The 19,195-nt window shown below is 35.1% G+C and overlaps 5 protein-coding genes and 1 long non-coding RNA gene across 17 annotated transcripts in view; 1 reads left to right on the top strand and 5 right to left on the bottom strand.

The window, feature by feature from the left end:
• Positions 1-750: 750 nt before the first annotated feature.
• On the bottom strand, positions 751-1,977 carry LOC111447101. The gene is made up of 3 exons (XM_023086101.1): positions 1,459-1,977; positions 1,185-1,248; positions 751-1,092 (listed from the first exon to the last, which is right to left on the bottom strand). Exons 1-3 carry the CDS (start codon positions 1,747-1,749, stop codon positions 917-919), a joined length of 531 nt encoding a protein of 176 aa, XP_022941869.1. The 5' UTR covers positions 1,750-1,977; the 3' UTR covers positions 751-916.
• Positions 1,978-2,256: 279 nt separating this feature from the next.
• Positions 2,257-18,733, bottom strand: LOC111447071 (potassium transporter 2-like). Of its 11 annotated transcripts, none has more exons than XM_023086052.1 (12): positions 18,723-18,733; positions 6,333-6,544; positions 6,070-6,087; positions 5,931-6,000; positions 5,595-5,829; positions 5,261-5,506; positions 5,125-5,178; positions 4,489-4,749; positions 4,342-4,394; positions 4,091-4,208; positions 3,713-3,967; positions 2,257-3,456 (listed from the first exon to the last, which is right to left on the bottom strand). In XM_023086052.1, the coding sequence occupies exons 4-12, from the start codon at positions 5,967-5,969 to the stop codon at positions 2,345-2,347; spliced, it is 2,373 nt and encodes a 790-aa protein (XP_022941820.1). In that variant the 5' UTR covers positions 5,970-6,000; positions 6,070-6,087; positions 6,333-6,544; positions 18,723-18,733; the 3' UTR covers positions 2,257-2,344. The 11 variants fall into 11 exon arrangements, with proteins under 11 accessions (XP_022941820.1, XP_022941826.1, XP_022941821.1 ...); XM_023086058.1 differs by having other exon boundaries at positions 5,595-5,826; XM_023086053.1 differs by lacking the exon at positions 18,723-18,733 and adding an exon at positions 6,610-6,864 and having other exon boundaries at positions 6,333-6,394.
• LOC111447109 lies at positions 4,667-5,194 on the top strand. 2 transcript variants are annotated; one of them, XR_002711215.1, is made up of 3 exons: positions 4,667-4,759; positions 4,875-4,970; positions 5,117-5,194. It is a non-coding gene; the product is annotated as an uncharacterized LOC111447109 (long non-coding RNA). The 2 variants fall into 2 exon arrangements; XR_002711214.1 differs by having other exon boundaries at positions 5,079-5,194.
• On the bottom strand, positions 12,950-14,069 carry LOC111447104 (MLP-like protein 328). Its single transcript, XM_023086105.1, has 2 exons — positions 13,574-14,069; positions 12,950-13,385 (listed from the first exon to the last, which is right to left on the bottom strand). Exons 1-2 carry the CDS (start codon positions 13,764-13,766, stop codon positions 13,123-13,125), a joined length of 456 nt encoding a protein of 151 aa, XP_022941873.1. The 5' UTR covers positions 13,767-14,069; the 3' UTR covers positions 12,950-13,122.
• Positions 14,207-19,195, bottom strand: part of LOC111447105 (40S ribosomal protein S26-3-like) — a 22,989-nt gene continuing 18,000 nt past the window's right edge. The window contains exons 2-6 of the mRNA XM_023086106.1: positions 16,384-16,427; positions 16,204-16,296; positions 15,253-15,337; positions 15,021-15,154; positions 14,207-14,492 (exon numbers count right to left, since the gene is read on the bottom strand). Coding sequence (XP_022941874.1) covers positions 14,409-14,492; positions 15,021-15,154; positions 15,253-15,337; positions 16,204-16,296; positions 16,384-16,386 — 399 coding nt within the window. The 5' untranslated portion in view covers positions 16,387-16,427 and the 3' untranslated portion in view covers positions 14,207-14,408. The remainder of the gene's footprint in view (positions 14,493-15,020; positions 15,155-15,252; positions 15,338-16,203; positions 16,297-16,383; positions 16,428-19,195) is intronic.
• Positions 17,466-18,434, bottom strand: LOC111447094 (expansin-A2). The gene is made up of 2 exons (XM_023086094.1): positions 17,948-18,434; positions 17,466-17,865 (listed from the first exon to the last, which is right to left on the bottom strand). The coding sequence occupies exons 1-2, from the start codon at positions 18,415-18,417 to the stop codon at positions 17,562-17,564; spliced, it is 774 nt and encodes a 257-aa protein (XP_022941862.1). The 5' UTR covers positions 18,418-18,434; the 3' UTR covers positions 17,466-17,561.

The raw sequence follows: 19,195 nt of genomic DNA, 5'->3' as shown, positions 1-19,195 counted from the left end.
AGGATGTATGATCGTTTTAAAAAATTTGAAGCTGACGACAATACGTAATGGGCTAAAGTGGACAATATCTGTTATAAATGATATCATAGGCAGACAATGGACGATGTGTCAATGCAGACACTAGTCTTTAACGAAGTAGATTATGAGATCTCACATCAGAGACACCGAGCCGTGTAACTTTGTCATTTATGTAAATTGTTCCCCACTGAGTGCAATACTACTATTCTTCTTTATAAATGATGGTAAAAAGAAACTAAACCAAATAAATCATAAGCAAACCCACTCTGTACCTTTTCAATTTTTTTAAGATAATAAATAGTTGATTAGTTTAATATTAAAAGATAAAATATCAAAATTCACAGCCGAATAATTTTTAGAATAGTTTATTGAATAAGTTTCGTAGACATTGACAAATCGAAGATATTAAATGTTGGAAGCTGATCTTTCGCCAATCTTTAACCGATATTATTTGGAATCTCTTTATGTTTTTTGTGTTGGGTTTCTAATGCTGGACCGAGGGTTATTAGGTACGGAGTCGTTGAATAATTGATATTTGGAATAATGAGAAACAACGACCTCTATATTGATTTGATATTGTCCACTTTGACTTTGATTTTCATCTTAATTAACCAACGTAGGGCTCGAACAATCCTCCCTCGAACAAAATACACAATCGGGCCTTCTTGGGTTTCCATAGTTTGTGCAAAACGCACACCACCCACAAGTGAATTACTCGATTTTTAGACCCAATTGAGTCAAAGGTTTGACTTTTCGTCTTTCTATCTATTTTTAACTATAAATACATGGTACAGAGAGAATGAAGAATATAATCATTTCATCGTGAAAATTAACTATAGAGAGATGCTTAAATACACGCTACACAAATTCAGATGTACGTATGCTCGGGATTTATGAGTCATTTGAAGAAGAATTTGGTGAAGAAATTGGGCGATGAAGAATTGGATTTTTCCAAACAAGCAACATGAGCATATCGTCCAAGCTTGTCGACTTGTCTTGCCTCGCCCCTTGTGTCCTTCTTGCACACCTTGCATGTCTTGTCCACCCACCCTTCTTCAACGTATTGCCCATCCACTAAATTTCATCAAAACCCCAATTTTATTTTCCTATTTTTATAATTATAATTAATTTAAATAAATAAATAAATAACATAAATTTTTACTTACCTTCTATGTAGGATTTGAAGAAGTCCTTGTAAGTCCCTCCTATTTTCCTTCTTAGAGCTCCATACTACGTCATAAAAAAAAATCACTACAAATTTTAATTTATTTTTTTTGTAATATTACGTCATAAACAAAAATCTATTTGAAATATTTATAAATATATTTTTCGTTAAATTGTGAAAGTAATAATTAAATTATGTGTTAAAGTTATTTTTTTTGTAATTATTTTATATTTTTAATTAGACCGAATAATAAATTAACTGTAACTAACGTTTACCTGTTCCCGGCTCATTCTACCGCCGGCTTTGGTGGCCTGGCGGGCGTCATCGAGAAGCTCAGCGTCGCGACTCGACCGGACCTGAGAGAAATCCAACGCCTCCGTCACGCTGCTAAACAGCGACTGCTTGTTCTTCCTTTCACCGCCGTCTTCTTTCTCCTCGCCCTTCTCCGTCGATTTCGCTGATACTCTCAGATTCGAGCTTCTGACGGGAGTCATCTCCCTCGCCGTCTTCCATCCCTGCCCGAATTGCGATGTGAATCCGACGTGCGATGGAGAAATCGCCACCATCGCTGCCGTTTGGTTGAGGCTGAGATTCGAAGAATTGGCGGGGATCTTGACGATTTCGCTGTGGACGAGGAGTCGCTCTGTTTTATAAGTGAGTGAAAAAAGAAAAATAGTGAGATTAGAGGTCGGCAGAGATTGGGCGCTGTGGTTGCTGTGGAGCTACGTGGTTGTGTTTCTTACTCTTGATCTCTTGGTTTTCTAGGGCCACTTGATTTTGTTGTTCTTTTTTGTCGTTCAATTATCTGTTGGGAATGCCACTCTTTCTTTTCTAGGGCCACTTGGTTATGAATCTTAGGATTTTGTTTAGTAGTTAAGTTATGGCTGTGATTGTGGTAGGGCTTGAGTCTTGGATCCACATGTTTGTGTAGGGACACAATCCAAACGAGACTCGAAAGGGCATGGGAATTAGCACAATTTCTACGAGGCTTAGTTTCGATTTAGCATCACATATCGGAATTAGCATCCTTTGTAGGTTTAAGGGAAGATAATTCATCTGGTTTTGTAAGAGAATTACATGGTCAAATACTTAGCTTTAATTCAAGGAAGCAGTATCTTTACAAAATGAGCAGGGACAGAGAACAGAAAGAACAGTTGAGGGCTATACAACATAAACCATGCCAACTTCAAGAAGAGACACTGGTGGCACCTTAAGAGCAACGTCTGCGCCTCTGCAGTTCCTTCTCAGAAAGTTATAGCCATAGTTAATAGCCAGTCTCTTCAACAGAGACGATCCCTGTTTAGCTCGGACATGTGAATGCCCGAGAATGAACGCCGTCCCTGATTGCTGGGCTGCTACGAGATCTTCTAGCTCTTCCTGCAGAAGGGCTTCTGTTTCAGCTTGGGAGTCACCTTCAAAATCATCGTCTATAGCAAACCTGACTCTCTTTTTTTCTCCCAGTGGCTCCATTTCGATCACATCAGTGATGCTGTCGACAGTTTGGAACCCGACTGATCCGCTCGCAGGCTGCATAGTCTCTTCATAAGCAGATGCACCTGCAAATGCTACGGTTCCAATCACAGCCAGCCTACGCTCACTTGTTGATTCATTTGAACATGATGCATCGTCCTCACTGCTAGAGTTTCCTCTTTGTTTTCTGTACCAGTCATAGCTGATGAAGTCTGCCAGTTTCTTGACTAATTCAGATTCAAACGAATCCACGTCCTGGTGATTATCACGGTAGCCATATCGAACAATGCACCGGTATGACCGATGTGCTGCTGGGCCTACTCGTCCAACAAGATACCGCTCAGCAGGAGGTACAAAAGGAACTGGTACCGACTTTATACACACGAAGACAAGGATGCGATGGAATGCTGGGAGGTTAGTGACAAACCGGGAGAAGTTGGCAGGAATACCAGAGGTGAGATCAGTGAAGACTAATCCAATGCCAGGGACACGAGCAATCCCAAGGCTTGGTCCCAATGCTAGCAACCATTCTAATGAAACCTTGTTGTGAAGATCATATTCATACTTCTTGATGGTTGCATAGTGCCAAACAAACATAATGGTCATGAGGAAGAGAGCTAAGAGAATGGGGAGCCAAGCGCCCTCCCTGAACTTGGTGAGTGAAGCTGAGAAGTAGAGCAATTCAACAGACCCGAAGAAGATCAAAAAGGAGAGAGCCAAAAGGGGAGTTTTGTTCCAACAGAGAACAATCACCAAAGATGTAAGACATGTTGTCACAAGCATCACAGTCATTACAGCTAGACCTGCAAAGTAAAAATAAGTGGCCAACTGCTATCAGTACTTTATGGTTTCGACCGTCCTTTTTAAACTTTGAAGCAAGCTAATACTTATCATAGGCAATCAGGAAGAATGGAGCAAGAGTCTGCAACACTTGGTAATTACGGTATCGGTGTGGAAAGTTTGCAAACAAGATTGTTAGGAATGGAATATTTGTATTTCAAGTGAGCAAAACCGAGCTTAAGACGTCTGGAAATGAAGTATGGATAGCGACTAACTCACCCGATGCATTTCCGAGGTGTTTTATGTCTCTAAAGCCAATGGTAACAGCAACACAGAGAATCATAAGAGCCCAATTGATCTCCGGAATGTAGATTTGGCCATGGATCTTGTCAGAAGTATGAACAACCTTCACCTTAGGGAAGCACCCAAGGGACTGGCTCTGGTTAATAATGGAGAATGTTCCACTAATGATTGCTTGGCTTCCAACTACTGATGCAAGTATAGCAATTATAAGCACTGGCCATCTCACACTCTCTGTTTCCAAAAGCCATTATCAGTAGTCTCATAAAAATAGCTCGCAAGAAATCGAAACAGTTGAAGAACATCACACTACTTCTAGAATGATAGCTTGGAGATTCTTTTATCAGTGATTGATACCTGGAACAGAATCGTAGAAGCCAATGTTGTTGGTGGTGGTGTGATGTTGAGATAAGTAAGCAGCTTGGCCCATGTATGCCAATATGAGCGCTGGATACACCAGAAAGGTGAAAGCAATCTGAAGGGAGGTGAGGCAGACAGGACAGAGCAGGATTGTCAGTCCATTTGTTCATGAAAATGATATCTATCCATGTTTTGAACCAACTGAAAAGGAAAGTTAGAACTTAAGAAACCATTGAAAACTGAATAACCTGTATTGCAGTGTATGAGAAGTGACCAAGATCAGCAAACATAGCTTCTGAGCCTGCAATTCAATCAAAATTTGTTTTGGCTTTCCAGCACAGGAAACCAGTGATAAGCCTGCAAAACCTCATAAGCATTCTATGTATTAATCTTACCTGTTATGCACAACAATATTCCACCCAACGACATCCAACCGCTCTTCCTTGTCTTCTCCAAAAACTTGAACATGTAATACGGAGAAAGAGCCTGATAAACATGTGGATTCCATTGTATAATATTGTATATGCCAAGGGTACTGATGCAGAGTAGCCATATCAATACAACGGGAGCGAAGAAGAAGCCAACACGATGCGTGCCATAGTGTTGAAGTGCAAATAGACAAACCAAGATAAAGCATGTGATTGGAACCACTGCATCTGCACAAAGGTAACCTCCTGATTTTAGCTATATAACTTGTACTGAGCTATATAATATGTAATGTTAAACATGTTAACATGTATAGCTCATAGATTATTAATACACTCATAGCTTTTATGAACAGCTTGTCCTGATGTTATTTGACCAAGTCCATGAACAGTTTGTCCTAATGTTATTTGACCAAGTCCAACATTCCTACAAAATCTACAAATAGTCAGAGGTACACCAAAACAATCATAGTCCTCGATGTTTGGTCTTTTTTTTTTTTCTTTGACATGTTTGGTCTCTTGTTCCACTGATGATTGCTAATAGGATGTTAAATCTTCAGTAGGAGGACACTAAGCTTAAACTCGTTTTCTCAAAAAGGTGCTTACACTGATGGTGAGCCTTGGTCATGGATAATTCAAGTCCAGAAACAGCTGAGAAAACTGGACAAAACAAAAACCAAAACAATCAAATGCTTGAATGGACTGAAAGAAAATGGAAAAAGAAGAAGATGACGAACAGTACCAGAAATGGCTGGAGTGAGAAGCCCATCTCCAATCACCATACAAGTCCCAACAAGAACAAGAATCAACAAGGCAGTGTGCAGAGCACTGTGCTTCTCCAGCAGCAATTTAACCTTAGATTGCTTCTTCTTCTCCGGTGGATGTTCAAGTAAATAAGTGGAAAGTGCTTCATCTGCAACTTGTCTGTTGGGAAGAAGGCTCACTTTGGCATGTCTGCAAATTAATGAGTACAGAGCAAAAGTCCCACCTGCAATGGCGATTTGAAAGCAATTCATCATCTGGGTATTGGTTCTTTTTCAATTCTAAGCACATCTGCTTCTTCTTCTTCTTCTTACCTTCGCCATTGTCATCCGCTCTGAGAACTACGAAGACGTATTTGAAAAGGGGGACAATAGTGAGAGTCCAGAAGACAAATGACAGAACACCATAGATTTCTTCATTGGTCTCTGAATGTTGGATGTCTTCAGCAAAAGTGCTTCTGTAAACGTAGAGCGGAGAGATGCTCAAATCGCCATAGACGACGCCAAGACTTTGATAGGCCAATACAAGAACCGTTTTCCAAGAACCCTTCTGAAAGAAACCCAAAATTAGAGCCGATTCAACAACTGGGTGTTTCTAGAAATGAAGAAAAAAAGTGAAGTTGAAGCACAGTGAGTCGATTGAACACAAACCTTGTCAGTGTCCCAACAGTTTCCATGCTCAAGATCCATAGCTTCTTTATCTCGATCTTCAAGCTAAATCCTGATGTGGGGCTCAGTCAGCTGTAGATCTAAATGAAATTCAAAGGAAAAAGAAGAAAAAAGAGCTTACAGAAAACCCCTCATTCACCTGCAAATGGAGATAAGATGCGAAAAGAAAAGTTGTATCAGTTATATCCCTCACTTTTCAGTAAACCCACTTGATATCTATATCAGGACCGCCATTAAAACTCAAAAACAGAGTAGTTTTTGTATATTAGGGATATTTTGGCAAAGGGGCTCATAAATGCAGAATGGAGATGATGGGCCCTCATCATTACCTGACAAGATTCTAAGCCACTTCTCTCTTTCCAGTTGGTAAAACAGAAAACTCACTGTTAGTGTTAGCCTCTGTTCTTCAGAGAAGAGAAGAAAACAAGCTTCTCCTTCAATGGCGTCTGAAATTCCTCCTCACAATAAAGAAGAAGTGGGAATCAGAAATGGCAGAATGAAAAGGAAAGAAGATCACGTGAGCGCATGACAGTTGCAAATTAGTCTCACACAAACGAAGCGTCCACCAAAACGTCCATTTCTCTCTCCTCTCTCCTCTGGTTTTTTTTTTTTTTTTGTTTTTTTGCTAGAAACTTCACAGGATGAAGAAATCAAGGCCTACCCGTCCAAAGATTGAGGAAGATCGTGCAGAACATGCCCTTTATTACATCAAATGCTTGTTTCAATGCCCTTCTTCGTTTCAGTGTTCCACCATTTTTTAAGTTTTACTTTGCTGAAACTCTCTAGCTTTTATCTTTCTTTTGGTGGTGATGTTGATGACCCACTTAATCAGAACCTCCATTTTTTGGATATACATAAAGCTTCTGAGTTGTTCCTCAATGGTGATGGGCTTGATGATGGCGATGTCAGTTTTTTTTCCCCCCTTTTGGGCTTAGATTTTGTAAGCTTTGGGAATGGTGAATGTGGCTCAGAGACAAGAAGGCTTTTTGGGGTAAAAAAATTAAAGATAAATTCAATAAAAATTAATCAAAACCACTTAAGAAAAAAAAAACATTAAAAAGACCTAAATTTTAGAAAAAATGAATTTAAATCCTACCAAAATTTTTAAAAAAATCATAATAATTGAGTTCAAACCTTGATTAAGTTGATAAATAAATTCTAATTGAAGTAAGAAAGCATTAAAAAAAACATTTAATTAGGGTAGAGTAAAACCATAAATTAGTAATGGGTCAAAATCCCAATGGGCCATGAACAGAAAATGAATTGGGACTCATGGCCCATTAGGCCCATTAGAAAATGACTTTTTTGCAAATAACTTTTTTAGCGAGTAAAATTCGACACAGTCATTATTATTATATATTTATATACATAAAAAAAATTATATCTTTATCATATTAATATTTAATATCTTTATCAAATGTTATAATCTCCATTGCATATTTGATTTTGACATGAAAGATTGGGTCGATATACAGAAAATATATTATTAAAAAAGCGATATCAATAGTGAGTATTCATGTCTTAAAAAGTTGAAAGATTCATGTAAGTTTAATAATAACGTGTATGTCATACGTGTGGCCTGATACTCAACTTTACAACATCAAAGATGGTAGGTATCATTTTAGAGAACCATGTTACGAACACGAGCCGACCCAATAGCTCATATTAATTTAAAACTATGCCTTAGGTCATATGTGATAACAATAAGAAACTTGTTATGGATGAGGCTCCAAATAGCTACGAGAAAACATAACCTTTTTCATACTAAGTGGACATAACTATTTATCCGATATAAAACTAAGTGAGAGTAGTTCAAATTGCTACTTTAAAGTTGTTTCGCTTTCAAAGATACAATAACCGTAGGTATCTTACCATCAGATATCGACGGTTGTCTTCTAACATTATCAGCAAGTCAACCGACGAGTTAAAACTTCTCAAGTAACTGATCTAACTCTTGTTCCCCGTTTCAAAAAAAAAAAAAAACATAATGGGGAAGCAATAATATATAACAAACCACTGTATTCATTTATTAATTTACACTAAAACATGAACGGTAATAATTTCACCAAAACCCCACAAAAAAATGAAGAAAAAGGAGAGGTAGAAAAAATAAATACAAAGATTATTCCAAGTCTCCAAATCTCCCAAACACCGTGTGTATATATATATATATATATATATAATAGATAGATATATAGATATATAGATCTGAAAAATGGAAGCTTTTTCAGTGACCAACACCCGGGCTTGGAACATCACCGTACATTCGGTAAGGATCATTGTCCTTTGTTTCATCATCCAAAGCTCCCTCTTCCATGTCTTCATCATGTTCTTGAGCTCTTGTGACAGCCACGCCATAGCACGGTGGACGGCAGGCAGCGTTGCAAACTCGAGCAGCGAGGACGAAGACGAAGACGGTGAGGGCAAGAAGAAGAAGGGCTCTGATCCTGATGATGTTGGGATGAGCCATGTTGGAGGTTTTGGGTATGGAGGAGGAGAGAAGTGGGTTTGCTTTTGTTCCTTTTGGAGATGAAAATGGGGGATGGTAAAGTGGTTTTATAGAGAGGATCATGATGAGGAGCAAGGATGAAGATGGTGTATTTATTAGGATCTTCAAGTGGGTCATTCATTCCATTCATTGTGCTTTCTAAACTTAATTTAATTATATAAATACCTTCGTCCGTTCGTTCGTTCGTTTACCCTAAGTTATTATATATTTATATAAAAGAGTGAAACAGGTAGGGCAGCTCGGGACAGGGAATGTAATCTCGTCCCTGTCTCCATTTAGTTCAGGACGGAAAATTCTCTTTTAAGACTGAGATTTCCCGTCTCATTAAAAGACCTGTAAGTTAAATGAACGTCTCTGTATACAATATTATAGAACACAGTTTTCATTCTCTCGATTATCATCTCATTCTCTCTCCTCTTTCTTTCACTCATAGACTTTAGAAAACAGAGGAACACTAATGGTGAAAGTAATGATAGAGTTTGACCACATTTTGCTTCTCTTTGTCTTATTACTTTATTGGGTTCGATTATGCTTTTTGTTTGAGTATTAGTAGATAGAAGCGTGAGATTTCACATCTGTTGAAGATAGGAACGAACCATTCGTTATAAGAGTATGGAAGCCTCTCCCTAGCAAACGTGTTTTAAAATCGTGAGACTGACGACAATACTTAACGAACTAAAACGGATAATATTTGCTAGTAATAGGCTTGAGCTGTTGCAAATGGTATCAAAGTCAATCACCTGTGTGAGGCACTGGTCAAGCATTTCAAAACTGCGTAACGGGCTAAAAAAACAATATCTACTAGCGATGAGCTTAAAATTGTGAGGTTAACGACGACACGAGCTCGTATGATAGCAACTTACCGTGTTACGATGTCCTCTAATTCCATCAAATTTAAACCACGCAACCAACCTTTCTTTCATTTTCCCACTTTTGCCTTCCTTTTTTCTAAATGTTTTCTTTTTCTTTTTGGTGGGGGAAAGGGAGAAGGTTATGATGATTAGGGTTTATAAGAAGAAACAAATGAGATTCATTCTTATGCATGTCTTTTCTTTCGGCCACACCAAAAAGTAAACTATCGTCCATTGGGTATCATCTAATGTACTCGAATTTTGAATGGTTCAAATCATTGCTTTTTTCTACCTCGTCTTTCAAAATATCTATTCAAATTCCGATCTTTGTAGAGCTAAAGTTGACTTTAGGGTTTTTGTAATTTAGTTTCGAGTTATTATCATCAGCTTCTTGCATCGTTCAATAGTCAAGTGACCACCTACGTAAAACCCTCTTCTTTGTTCATATCTTCACCCTGTTACGAAGCACGAGCAATAGTTACACCCTACAACCCTTTATTTTCTCCACCAAAGGACTCTCGATCATTCCATCACTGTGAATGTCCAACGAGTACAATTACAATGTGTTAGTTCGTAAGACAATTGACACATCGTAAAGCTGTTACTATTAGATTAAGCTAACGTTCATATTTATTTATTTGTAATTAAAAGGTAAAGTTATGAATGGAATTATGATATATGGATGACGTGATTATGCATGCAACAAGGACAGGGACATTTTGGAGTTTTTAATGAAGTTTGTTAAAGATTTGGAGGATTGAGGATGACGGTGCATGTTAATCAGCCACTATAAAATTATTATATTTATCCCAAACCAAATCATTTCGATCCACGTGGATACTTATTTATTGGCTGTCTAATTTCTAATAATTAAAGCAAAGAAAATAATATTTCACTATTTGCCTGCCGCCTTAACGACCTCTATTAAATGTCACTTTTAACCTCATCAAACTTTACCTTAAATATCATTCATAAAATTAATAATTTTATAAATAAGCAATTTATTTATTTATTTAATAATTTTTTTTGTCAAAATAAATTATTATATATTTAAGTACATTATTACTGATTTATTAATTATAATAATTTTGTAAACGATGAATTAATTAATTAAATTTATTTAAAATAAAATAAATTAAGATAGAGAATGTTATCATAATTTTAAATAATATATTTTTATTTCTCATAATTACATGTAAGAATTTTATTTTATTATTTCACATCAGTTTAATTAATTTTCAAGGCCTATTATAAATAATAAGTATAAACAATATTAATAATTATTCTCAAATATATGATTTTAATAAAATGGTACAAAATTTTAATTATAAATAATTAGTATGGTAATCGAATTAAAATTTTAATTATACATGTTTGAAAAAATAAATATAATTAATTTATTTTACTCCTTTTAACACGTCTCCTTATGCGGTAGGTTGATACAATTGATATATATCTTAATCTACGTAGGATCGACATCATTCAATATGTGCGATATTAATTACCATCTTTTAAAGATTCTAATTAAGTTATAATATATTTTTTTATGAACTTCGTTCTTTTGATTACCATATATGTTTTGTCTATTGTTATAACATAGATGTTCTCTGACTATAGACCGTCAAGAAGTCAAGTTAGCACATCGAGGGGGGAATTTCCTTATCTGTTCGGTTAGATTTTGAATTCTCGATCTTTAATTTCTTGTCATTGTATTTATGGTACTTAGGTGAACTAAAAAATCGATCGTATATTAAAAAATATATATATTTTGAGTTAAAGAGTTTTATGACAGAGAAAAAAATATATTATAAAACATTGAGACAAGAATAAAGTTTTAGACTTTAGAGAAAAATGCACGAAACGATTCGAACACGACATGGATCGATCACGAATTGAGAATATGTTCATGGAATAAAGAAAAGATTATTAGAAAAAAAAAAAGAGAGAGATTAAGAAATAGAAATATGTCTTAAAACGGACAAAAAAAAAAGGAATAATAATAAAGTTTACTTACAAATAAAAACAATATCTTTAAACTTTGAAATCGGGTTACCCTATTTTTCAAAAATTAAATATTTCTTTTAATTACTTTTCTTTCTCAAAACAGTTTTCTACAAAAATTAATTTGGAATGTAAATTAGAAAAGAAAAAGTATATATATAAATTAATAAAAATACTTCTAGAACTTTCTATTTTCTCTAGAAGAAATTAAAAAGTTTCAATAATATTCTTACCATTTTTAAATATCTTTAAATTAAAAATATATATATTTGTGATTTTTCAAAAGTTTCAAAAATCCTTTTAAAATGTTTAAAAAATATTCTGACTTTAAATCTTTTTAGAAACTAAAATACTCGTAAAGTTTTTTAAAAATTTCAAAAATATTTTACCTTTTTATTTAAGAATACTCTTACCTTAAATATTCTATTTAAAAAATAATCACTTTCAAATATAATATTACAAAAAGAGATAATCTATGAGGTGTGGTCCCGTTCATATATTGAATGTAAGAACTTTTTTGAAGAGAGTGTTAATATTATTTTTAAAATTTTATGGATATTTTTTAAACATAATATAAAAAATAAGGGTATTTTTTAACTTTTTAAAAAAATGAAGAGTACCAATAAAAAAAATTAATTTAAAGATATTTTTGAAGCATGATTAAAATTTAAGAATATCATCCAAAGTTATTTATTGAAAGTTTAAGTGTATTTTTAAAATAAGGTATCGATGATTTTCATCCAAAATTAATAATAATAATATCTTATCGTATATATTTTTTAAAGTTTAAGAATAATATAGGAATTTTTCAAATTTAAATATTTTAATGAGGTTGGGGATATTTTTATTAATTTTTTGAAAATGTAATAACAAATTGGGTTATTTAAGGATTATTCCCTAAAAGAATCTAATAAATATTACACAACTTCTCAGAAGTTGATCAGGAAGAATAATTTCGATCACGATCAAAACATGACTAATAAAATATATTGAGCTTTTTTTATTAAAGAGAAATTTATATAAAATTATGAGGCAAAAAATAAAATTATACTCTTTAAATTAATAATTATATCCATTAAATTTAGCAACTTTTATATCTTAATCAATTTAGTTTTGTCATCGGGTCCTTACTTTCGTAAGTGTATAAAAAGAATTTAAATGCAGGAATTACGATTAAATGTTGGAATCAAATAAATAATTCTTGAAATTGGGGTTATAAATCGATTTTAGCCATGAAATTAATAGGCATCAAAGTGATTAGAGACATTAATTTGAACTCATTCAGCTAGTTAAGTTATTATAATCTCACTCGTTTGAAACTTCAATCTTAAGATAAAGATACATCCTGCTCCCCAATCACTTAAACATAAGTCGTCATCCGAGAATGCCACTTATTACACAAGCATAGCTTATTTCCTATTCTTTATTAAAGTCTTACAAGCTCATATACAAGCTCATAAAATGGAAATTCTTCACAATTTTCTCAACCTGACGAGCTAGCAGAATAAGAAAACCCTAACTATTTATCAATCAATCGACACCGACATAAGAAAGTTATAAGGGAAAGGTGTAAAAGTTTGGACGATTAGGTATCTTAAACTTTAGGGGACACGAAAATATATAAAAACTTTTGACACATATCCAAACATAACATATTATATATTTAAGCAAACATAGTACTCAAAGTTCATCCCTCTTTACATGAGAGTGACCATTATTTATCTATTATTATTATAATTAGTATTACATAACCCATAAGCTTAGAATGAAAGAGGGGAAACAAAGCTCAAATCTATGCGTATAGATAGCATTATTACTGAAGGTAAGATTCAATGCTCTTGGTGAGGCCATTCATGAGATCAATATACTTGTAAGGAGAAGGACAGTCAGCACGTAGTTTCTCATATTTCAGTATCATAACTGCCAGACAATGGTTTGGTCCTTTTGGCACAACTTTATACGTTGCTTTGAAGGATTTGTAATGCTCGAACATATCTCCATCCAATCCAATCAAAATCATTGCCATATTCTTATCATCGAATTCCACTCGTTCTTTGAAAAACCCAGCCTTACCATCTTAACAAATCACATAAACAGAAAGAGGTCAATTACTTAGGAGCTAGGGGGCATTCATGAAAGCAAATGAAAACAAAAACAAAAATGATAAGATCACATAAACAAAAGGAGGTCAATTACTTAGGAGCTAGGGGGCATTCATGAAAGCAAATGAAAACAGAAACAAAAATGGTAATACTTATACATACCGATAGAGTAATGCCAGATCTTGACTGAGCCATGGCCATGGCTGTCCCAATCCCCTTCATGAACTTCAACTTTTTGGATGTATTTTGGACAAATCTTGGGAACCTGAGAAACTTCGTGTTTCCAGATTTTGTAGTATTTCTCAGCTGCTATGTTTACTCTTACTTCACTCACTAACTTTCCAGCAAGAGCCATGGTTTCAATGCTTTCAAAACTCTCTCACAAGTAGATTGCCTTGCAAAAATACTCAATGCCCTCCCCTATTTATTCATCCTAGTGATAAATTATTTTATTTTTTTATTACCTTTTCTATTATTATTATTATATACACATATAGCATATATTCTTCGTTCTAATGGTGTGGATAGGGACAAACATGTAGTGTTTGCTTTATCATACGCTAATCCAATCAACTCTGCTTAATCACCAATCAACCTAAAAATTTAACCAAATGGGTTATGGTGAATTTGATTTATCAATGTTTCAACACTCTCTGGTCTGATACCATAATCTTGGAAAATGAATCTAACTTTAGCGCCCTTCCAAATGATATCACTAATGGAGGGAGGGCAACATGTCAGGTTTCGAGCATGGTAAAATGACTGATTAAGAAACAAATTGGAGAACAGCCAATCTAAACAATAAACTGAAAAGAAAAACAATTAAATTAACTCAATAAACGTGGTTTGTAGCTCCTTCTAAGTTGCAGATTTGTCGGGTAAGTTTCCATTTGATTCTAAAATTCACTTTCATCCACAGGAGACAAAACCCAACTATAATAGAGTGACTATAACAAAATTCCTACGAATTGCTTATAAAAGCCATAAAAAGATTTCCTTACACACGAGCAGGATTTCCAGCTCCAACAGGACGAGGTGCTTGGCCTGGCTGACCTGGCTGACCTGGCTTTGGCTGATCATCCTGAAACAAACACAAATAGAATAAGGTAACAAAGAATCAGAGGCCACTCCAAGTATGGCTGCTGAATCAAAGTATTAGACAGACAGATGATACATAATCCAATTAAGGAGCTTGACATGTCAAACTGCAATAAGTGTAGGGGAACCATTTGACCAAGTTGTCAAAACATAAAGATTTACGGATTCATTTGATAACAAGCATGCAAACACAAAGTACCAAATGCAAAAGCCTCCGAAGTCTCCATATTAATTAATCTTTTAAAAATTGTGGCTGGATCCTATGAAGAGTTTCACATATCCATCAATGATAATAGAGAAGCAACGATAACATTATGACGCACATACTCTTTTGGCTGCCCACCGTAAAAGTTTGAGCGCATCAAATAATAAGAGTAAATAAAGATGAACAAACTTCATCAAGTGCACTGTGAACATCATGACTTCATGATGACTCAAAGCTATAAATATTTTATGCCAAGATCAACTCATTATAAATTAAAGTTAATAAATATTCTATGCAAAGACTAACCCTGCGTCTGAGGAAGCGCTGTGGTGGTTGCCGATTCCTTCTGTCAGTACGAGATCGAACTCTCACAACATGTGAGTGAATAGCACAGGAAACACAGTATTGCATCTTGGCATAAAGCTTTGGGAGAGTGTATTCTGTACAGAAAACAAAAAACTATATTAGACACTGAATAAAGACATCGTTGATATATGAAGTAAACAAAACGATAGTATGAATGGACAGAATAACTTACGATCATAGACACAGGCTTCTTGGACATCCCTCACAGCAGCCTGCTCAACAATATTCCTCACAAGAAATCTCTTAATCGCCTTGTCCTATTCTCATCAATCAAAAAACTCATGAAGTTAGATTTAATCATCTTCTCACCTCTTTGCTAAAGTATAATTGAATTGCTGTGGTTCAATAGTCAATGAACGCTCGAAAGTCACTTTGTCCCGAACTACAATGTGTTTGAAGCTTAGATAGTCAAATACTAAGTGGTAGAATTGCCACAACTTATTTATTAGCATTACATACATATTCGAACCTTTATTATTTTTGAAAAATTGGGGCTAACTATAATACGATTCTTCTAATCTTTTTAAGAATTGTAAAGACTTTAAGCCTTAGTGTTCTTTCAGAGAAGCTCAAGCTTCCGATACGATAGGTACAAACCTCTTATGGTCCAAAGAAGCCATAAGTTTCGAGAAGTTAGAATCTTGCCTCCAGGCAAGCCTCAACCGGTAAGCCATAAGTACTAATTTTCAGTTTAAGAAAACTTGCAGGAATTGCAACTTTAACGAAAAATTTTCCCCACATTCTGGAAAAAAGAATGCTACTAAAGTGTTTCATCGAAAAGCATTTTAAAATGTAGCAAAATATCAAATCTAGCTCGTTAACTTATCGAGAAAAAAACGCAAACTAAGAATAAAAAACTCATAGACATACTAACATTGTACATAAAAAATCAGATCCCCTGAACGTGGCGGACACTTGGTACTTTGGCTCGCTCGCAATTGATAGATCAACAAAACAATAAATACACCAGCATTGCACTCAAGCAGAAAATAAAAAACTAATTAAACACAAGAGGACCAAATTTCGCCGGAAACATTTGCGCGCCATAGAGATTTAACTCCCGCCATAACACTATCTATATATTCATGCAAGAACTGCGGAGAAAGATGAGTACAAGAATAACCTTGGGGCAGCACTTGCCGCAGTTGGAGCAGCGGATGAACTTAACGTGTCCACGACCGTGCTTGTTACGTCCGCCGTTCCTGCGCTTGAAAGTCTAGAAGAACCAGTGGTAAAAAGATGAATGGAGAACGATTTACAACAAAAATATCCAGAGAAAATAGCAATGGACGAATGATCTTACCATTGTTTCAAAGCTTTAGGTCTTGAGAAGCAGAGAGAAAGAGAAGAAACAGCCGATTAGGGTTTTTGCAGTTAAATGTTGAGCAACGGTTCGGAGCTTTTAACCGGCAAACGCATTATATAAATCGCCAGTCCCGCCGAGCACAACCAACAGAGAGAAAAGAAAATTTGCAAAAATACCCTTTTAACTTAAGGTTTAGTACAATGACCCCTCAAAATTTTCAGTTTTATACATTACACCCCTTCGTCAAGTTTTAGAATTAAATATTTGCCCAATTGTATAAAATATTTATGAACTTCATGCATCGAGTTCTTTTATCCTTAAAACTTTAAATTTGTTATGGTTTCAAAATTTTCATTTTAACCCGAATCTCTGAAATTATTTCAAATGGTTACATATCATTTTAGTCCTTGTATTTTTCAATTTTAACAATTTTGTCTATTTTAATTCTTTTAATTTTAAACATCGATCATTCTAACTTTAAAATTTGAATATTTAGATATTTCTATTAACAATAAAAATAGTCGAATAAAAATAAATTTTTCAAAAGATTTATCGACTCAAATAACTATTATTTAAAAGTATAAAATAATACGACAAAACTAATTTGGCAGCCTTTAATTAATATTTTAAATATATGAAGGAAAAAAAAAAACTCTTATGATCATAGCATTAATGTACAAATATTTAAAGCCATGTTATTTTGACAATGATAGAAAAATAATGAAAATAAATGAAATTGACAATTTAGCAACTAAAAATGCATTTTAAATTTTAAATAATATTTATATAATCATTATCATTATATATCATATATAAAATATATATATATGAGTGTAAAAGCCTAGCGGGTGCCTGATTATAACACCACAGCAATAGAGGTGCCATGACAAGGCAATAATTTCATACAGCATACCCCCTTCTCTATCCCTACTGCCATCACCGCCGCCGCCGCCGCCGGACACTCACCGGAGACTTCTTAAAAAAAAAAAAAAAAAAAAAAAAAAAAAAAAAAAAAAAAAAAAAAAAAAAAAAAAAAAAAAAAAAAAAAAAAAAAAAAAAAAAAAAACACCGAACACACTCAAACAAAAAAGGTAAAAAAAAAAAACAGGAAATTTAAAGGGTGTTCCTTTTTTTCGAAAAAAACTTGAAAAGGAAAGGTTTGTGTGTTGTAATGTTTAGAATTGGGGGCCTTCGAAGGTTTGGCCAAACTGCCAATTGGAAGGGACCAGATTGTTGGCTGTGAGAGTGCTGCCATCGCTGAGTGTGACTTGAAAGGAGAGCCCTTGCCCATTCAAATAGTTGTTGCTCTGCCAGTTTTGGCCCCAATTTCGTGACATCGCTTGCCATCCCGTTCGTGACCCCTTTATGGACACCGTGTGGACGTCCCCCGCCCCGCCCACGTTCGTGATCAGGACAAGGTTGAAGTAGGAATGACCGTTAATTGTGAACCTCACTCCCCCTTTCTTCACACACGACACTCTGTCCAACAGGGCCCACATAAAAAACATTTCAGTATAAAATAAACAATATCATACCATCGTGGAGATCTAATATAATTTACCTTCGAAAAGAGACGGGAACGATTCCGGCGCGGTACTGAGCGATCTGGAGGAAGGCGGGCTCGGCCATGTCGAAGTGCTGGAGGGGAGGGTTGCACCAGCCGCCGTTGTTATTGGGGAGGGCGAAATTGGGGGGGCAGAAGTTGGTGGCAGTGACCTTGATGGTGCCGGGTAGGCACCATTTAGGGTCATTTGTGCAAGTCATTTCGTAGCATGCGCCGCAGCTAAGGCCGTTGTTGAATAGCGCTGTGCTTAGTGCCACAGTGTTGGTGCCGTACCCTTGGCTGTACAAGTTTCCATACCCACATGCTCCACCCATAGTACCGGAGGCGTCTCCGCCGCCGTAGAAGGTGGCATGGCCGCTCTCCCAGCCGCCGTAGTCGGCGGAGGCAGAGGGAAAAAAGATGTGGAAGAGGAAGAAAGGAAGGAGAAGAAGAGAGGGAAATGGTGAAGAAGAGGAAGAGGAAGCCATGAGGGTTTGTGGGTATAGAAGAGAAGAAGGGAAGAAGGGGAGATTTATAGAGAAAAGAGGAAACAGGCCATGTGTGTGATATTCAAGAAACAAAGAGGCTTGCATTGGAAACAGAGGAGAAAAATCACATAAATTTAGAAACAATTTCAAACCCAAAAAATTAGTTTCTTTTTTTTTTTTTTTTTTTTAAATTTAATTTTTAAATTTTGGTTGAAGCCATTTACGAGGGGATCGTAAGAGCACATGCAAATGTTTGGGATAGGGCTCTCAAAGCTCTGCTATGAAGCTCAGGCCCCACTCATTACCTCTCTCTCTCCTTAGTTGTAGCCGGTGATTGGAGAGAGCAAATACGACCCTCAATTAGCATGATAAAACTACGGACACTTTTAGATAATAATTAGTGTCTGTTGATGAACTATACAATTAGTCTAATAAAATCACGACACTTCCAATAATAACTAGTATTTGGTTGATAGAACTGCCATATTTTTTTAATAGCAATAAGTATTAGGTTGATGAGCTATGAAATTAGTCTCGTATAATTAGTATCTAATTAAGTGTTTGAATGAGCTAGGCTTAAATTAACCATAGCCACAAAAATTTACTCGTCAAGAAAATTTATATTTAAAAAAAAAAATTAAATTATGTTTTAACAAGCATATTTGAAAGTCAACATAAATGGCTAAAAATCCTTTATCAAATTTAAACATAAAAATCCATGGAAATAATAATTAAAAAAAAGTAATTTAACTAAACCCAATCATTATTATCATCTTAT

The sequence above is a fragment of the Cucurbita moschata genome, unplaced genomic scaffold (assembly GCF_002738365.1).
Source record: "Cucurbita moschata cultivar Rifu unplaced genomic scaffold, Cmos_1.0 Cmo_Scf00009, whole genome shotgun sequence".
Lineage (NCBI taxonomy): Eukaryota > Viridiplantae > Streptophyta > Magnoliopsida > Cucurbitales > Cucurbitaceae > Cucurbita > Cucurbita moschata.
This window is presented reverse-complemented; position numbering and strand designations above follow the sequence as displayed.

Bases quoted from the DNA above. Each gene is read 5' to 3' on its own strand.
- LOC111447071 (XM_023086051.1), bottom strand. From the start codon at position 5,969: ATGGATCTTGAGCATGGAAACTGTTGGGACACTGACAAG. The intron at 5,507-5,594 runs GTAAGAAGAAGA...TCGCCATTGCAG, and splicing joins AGCGGATGACAATGGCGAAG to GTGGGACTTTTGCTCTGTAC. The intron at 4,209-4,341 runs GTTATTCAGTTT...ACCTCCCTTCAG, and splicing joins TCTCATACACTGCAATACAG to ATTGCTTTCACCTTTCTGGT.
- LOC111447104 (XM_023086105.1), bottom strand. From the start codon at position 13,766: ATGGCTCTTGCTGGAAAGTTAGTGAGTGAAGTAAGAGTAAACATAGCA. The intron at 13,386-13,573 runs GTATGTATAAGT...TGATTTGTTAAG, and splicing joins GATCTGGCATTACTCTATCG to ATGGTAAGGCTGGGTTTTTC.
- LOC111447101 (XM_023086101.1), bottom strand. From the start codon at position 1,749: ATGGTGGCGATTTCTCCATCGCACGTCGGATTCACATCGCAATTCGGG. The intron at 1,249-1,458 runs GTAAACGTTAGT...TTTATGACGTAG, and splicing joins GTAGAATGAGCCGGGAACAG to TATGGAGCTCTAAGAAGGAA. The intron at 1,093-1,184 runs GTAAGTAAAAAT...GATGAAATTTAG, and splicing joins CTTCAAATCCTACATAGAAG to TGGATGGGCAATACGTTGAA.
- LOC111447094 (XM_023086094.1), bottom strand. From the start codon at position 18,417: ATGGCTTCCTCTTCCTCTTCTTCACCATTTCCCTCTCTTCTTCTCCTT. The intron at 17,866-17,947 runs GTAAATTATATT...CCTGTTGGACAG, and splicing joins GTTCCCGTCTCTTTTCGAAG to AGTGTCGTGTGTGAAGAAAG.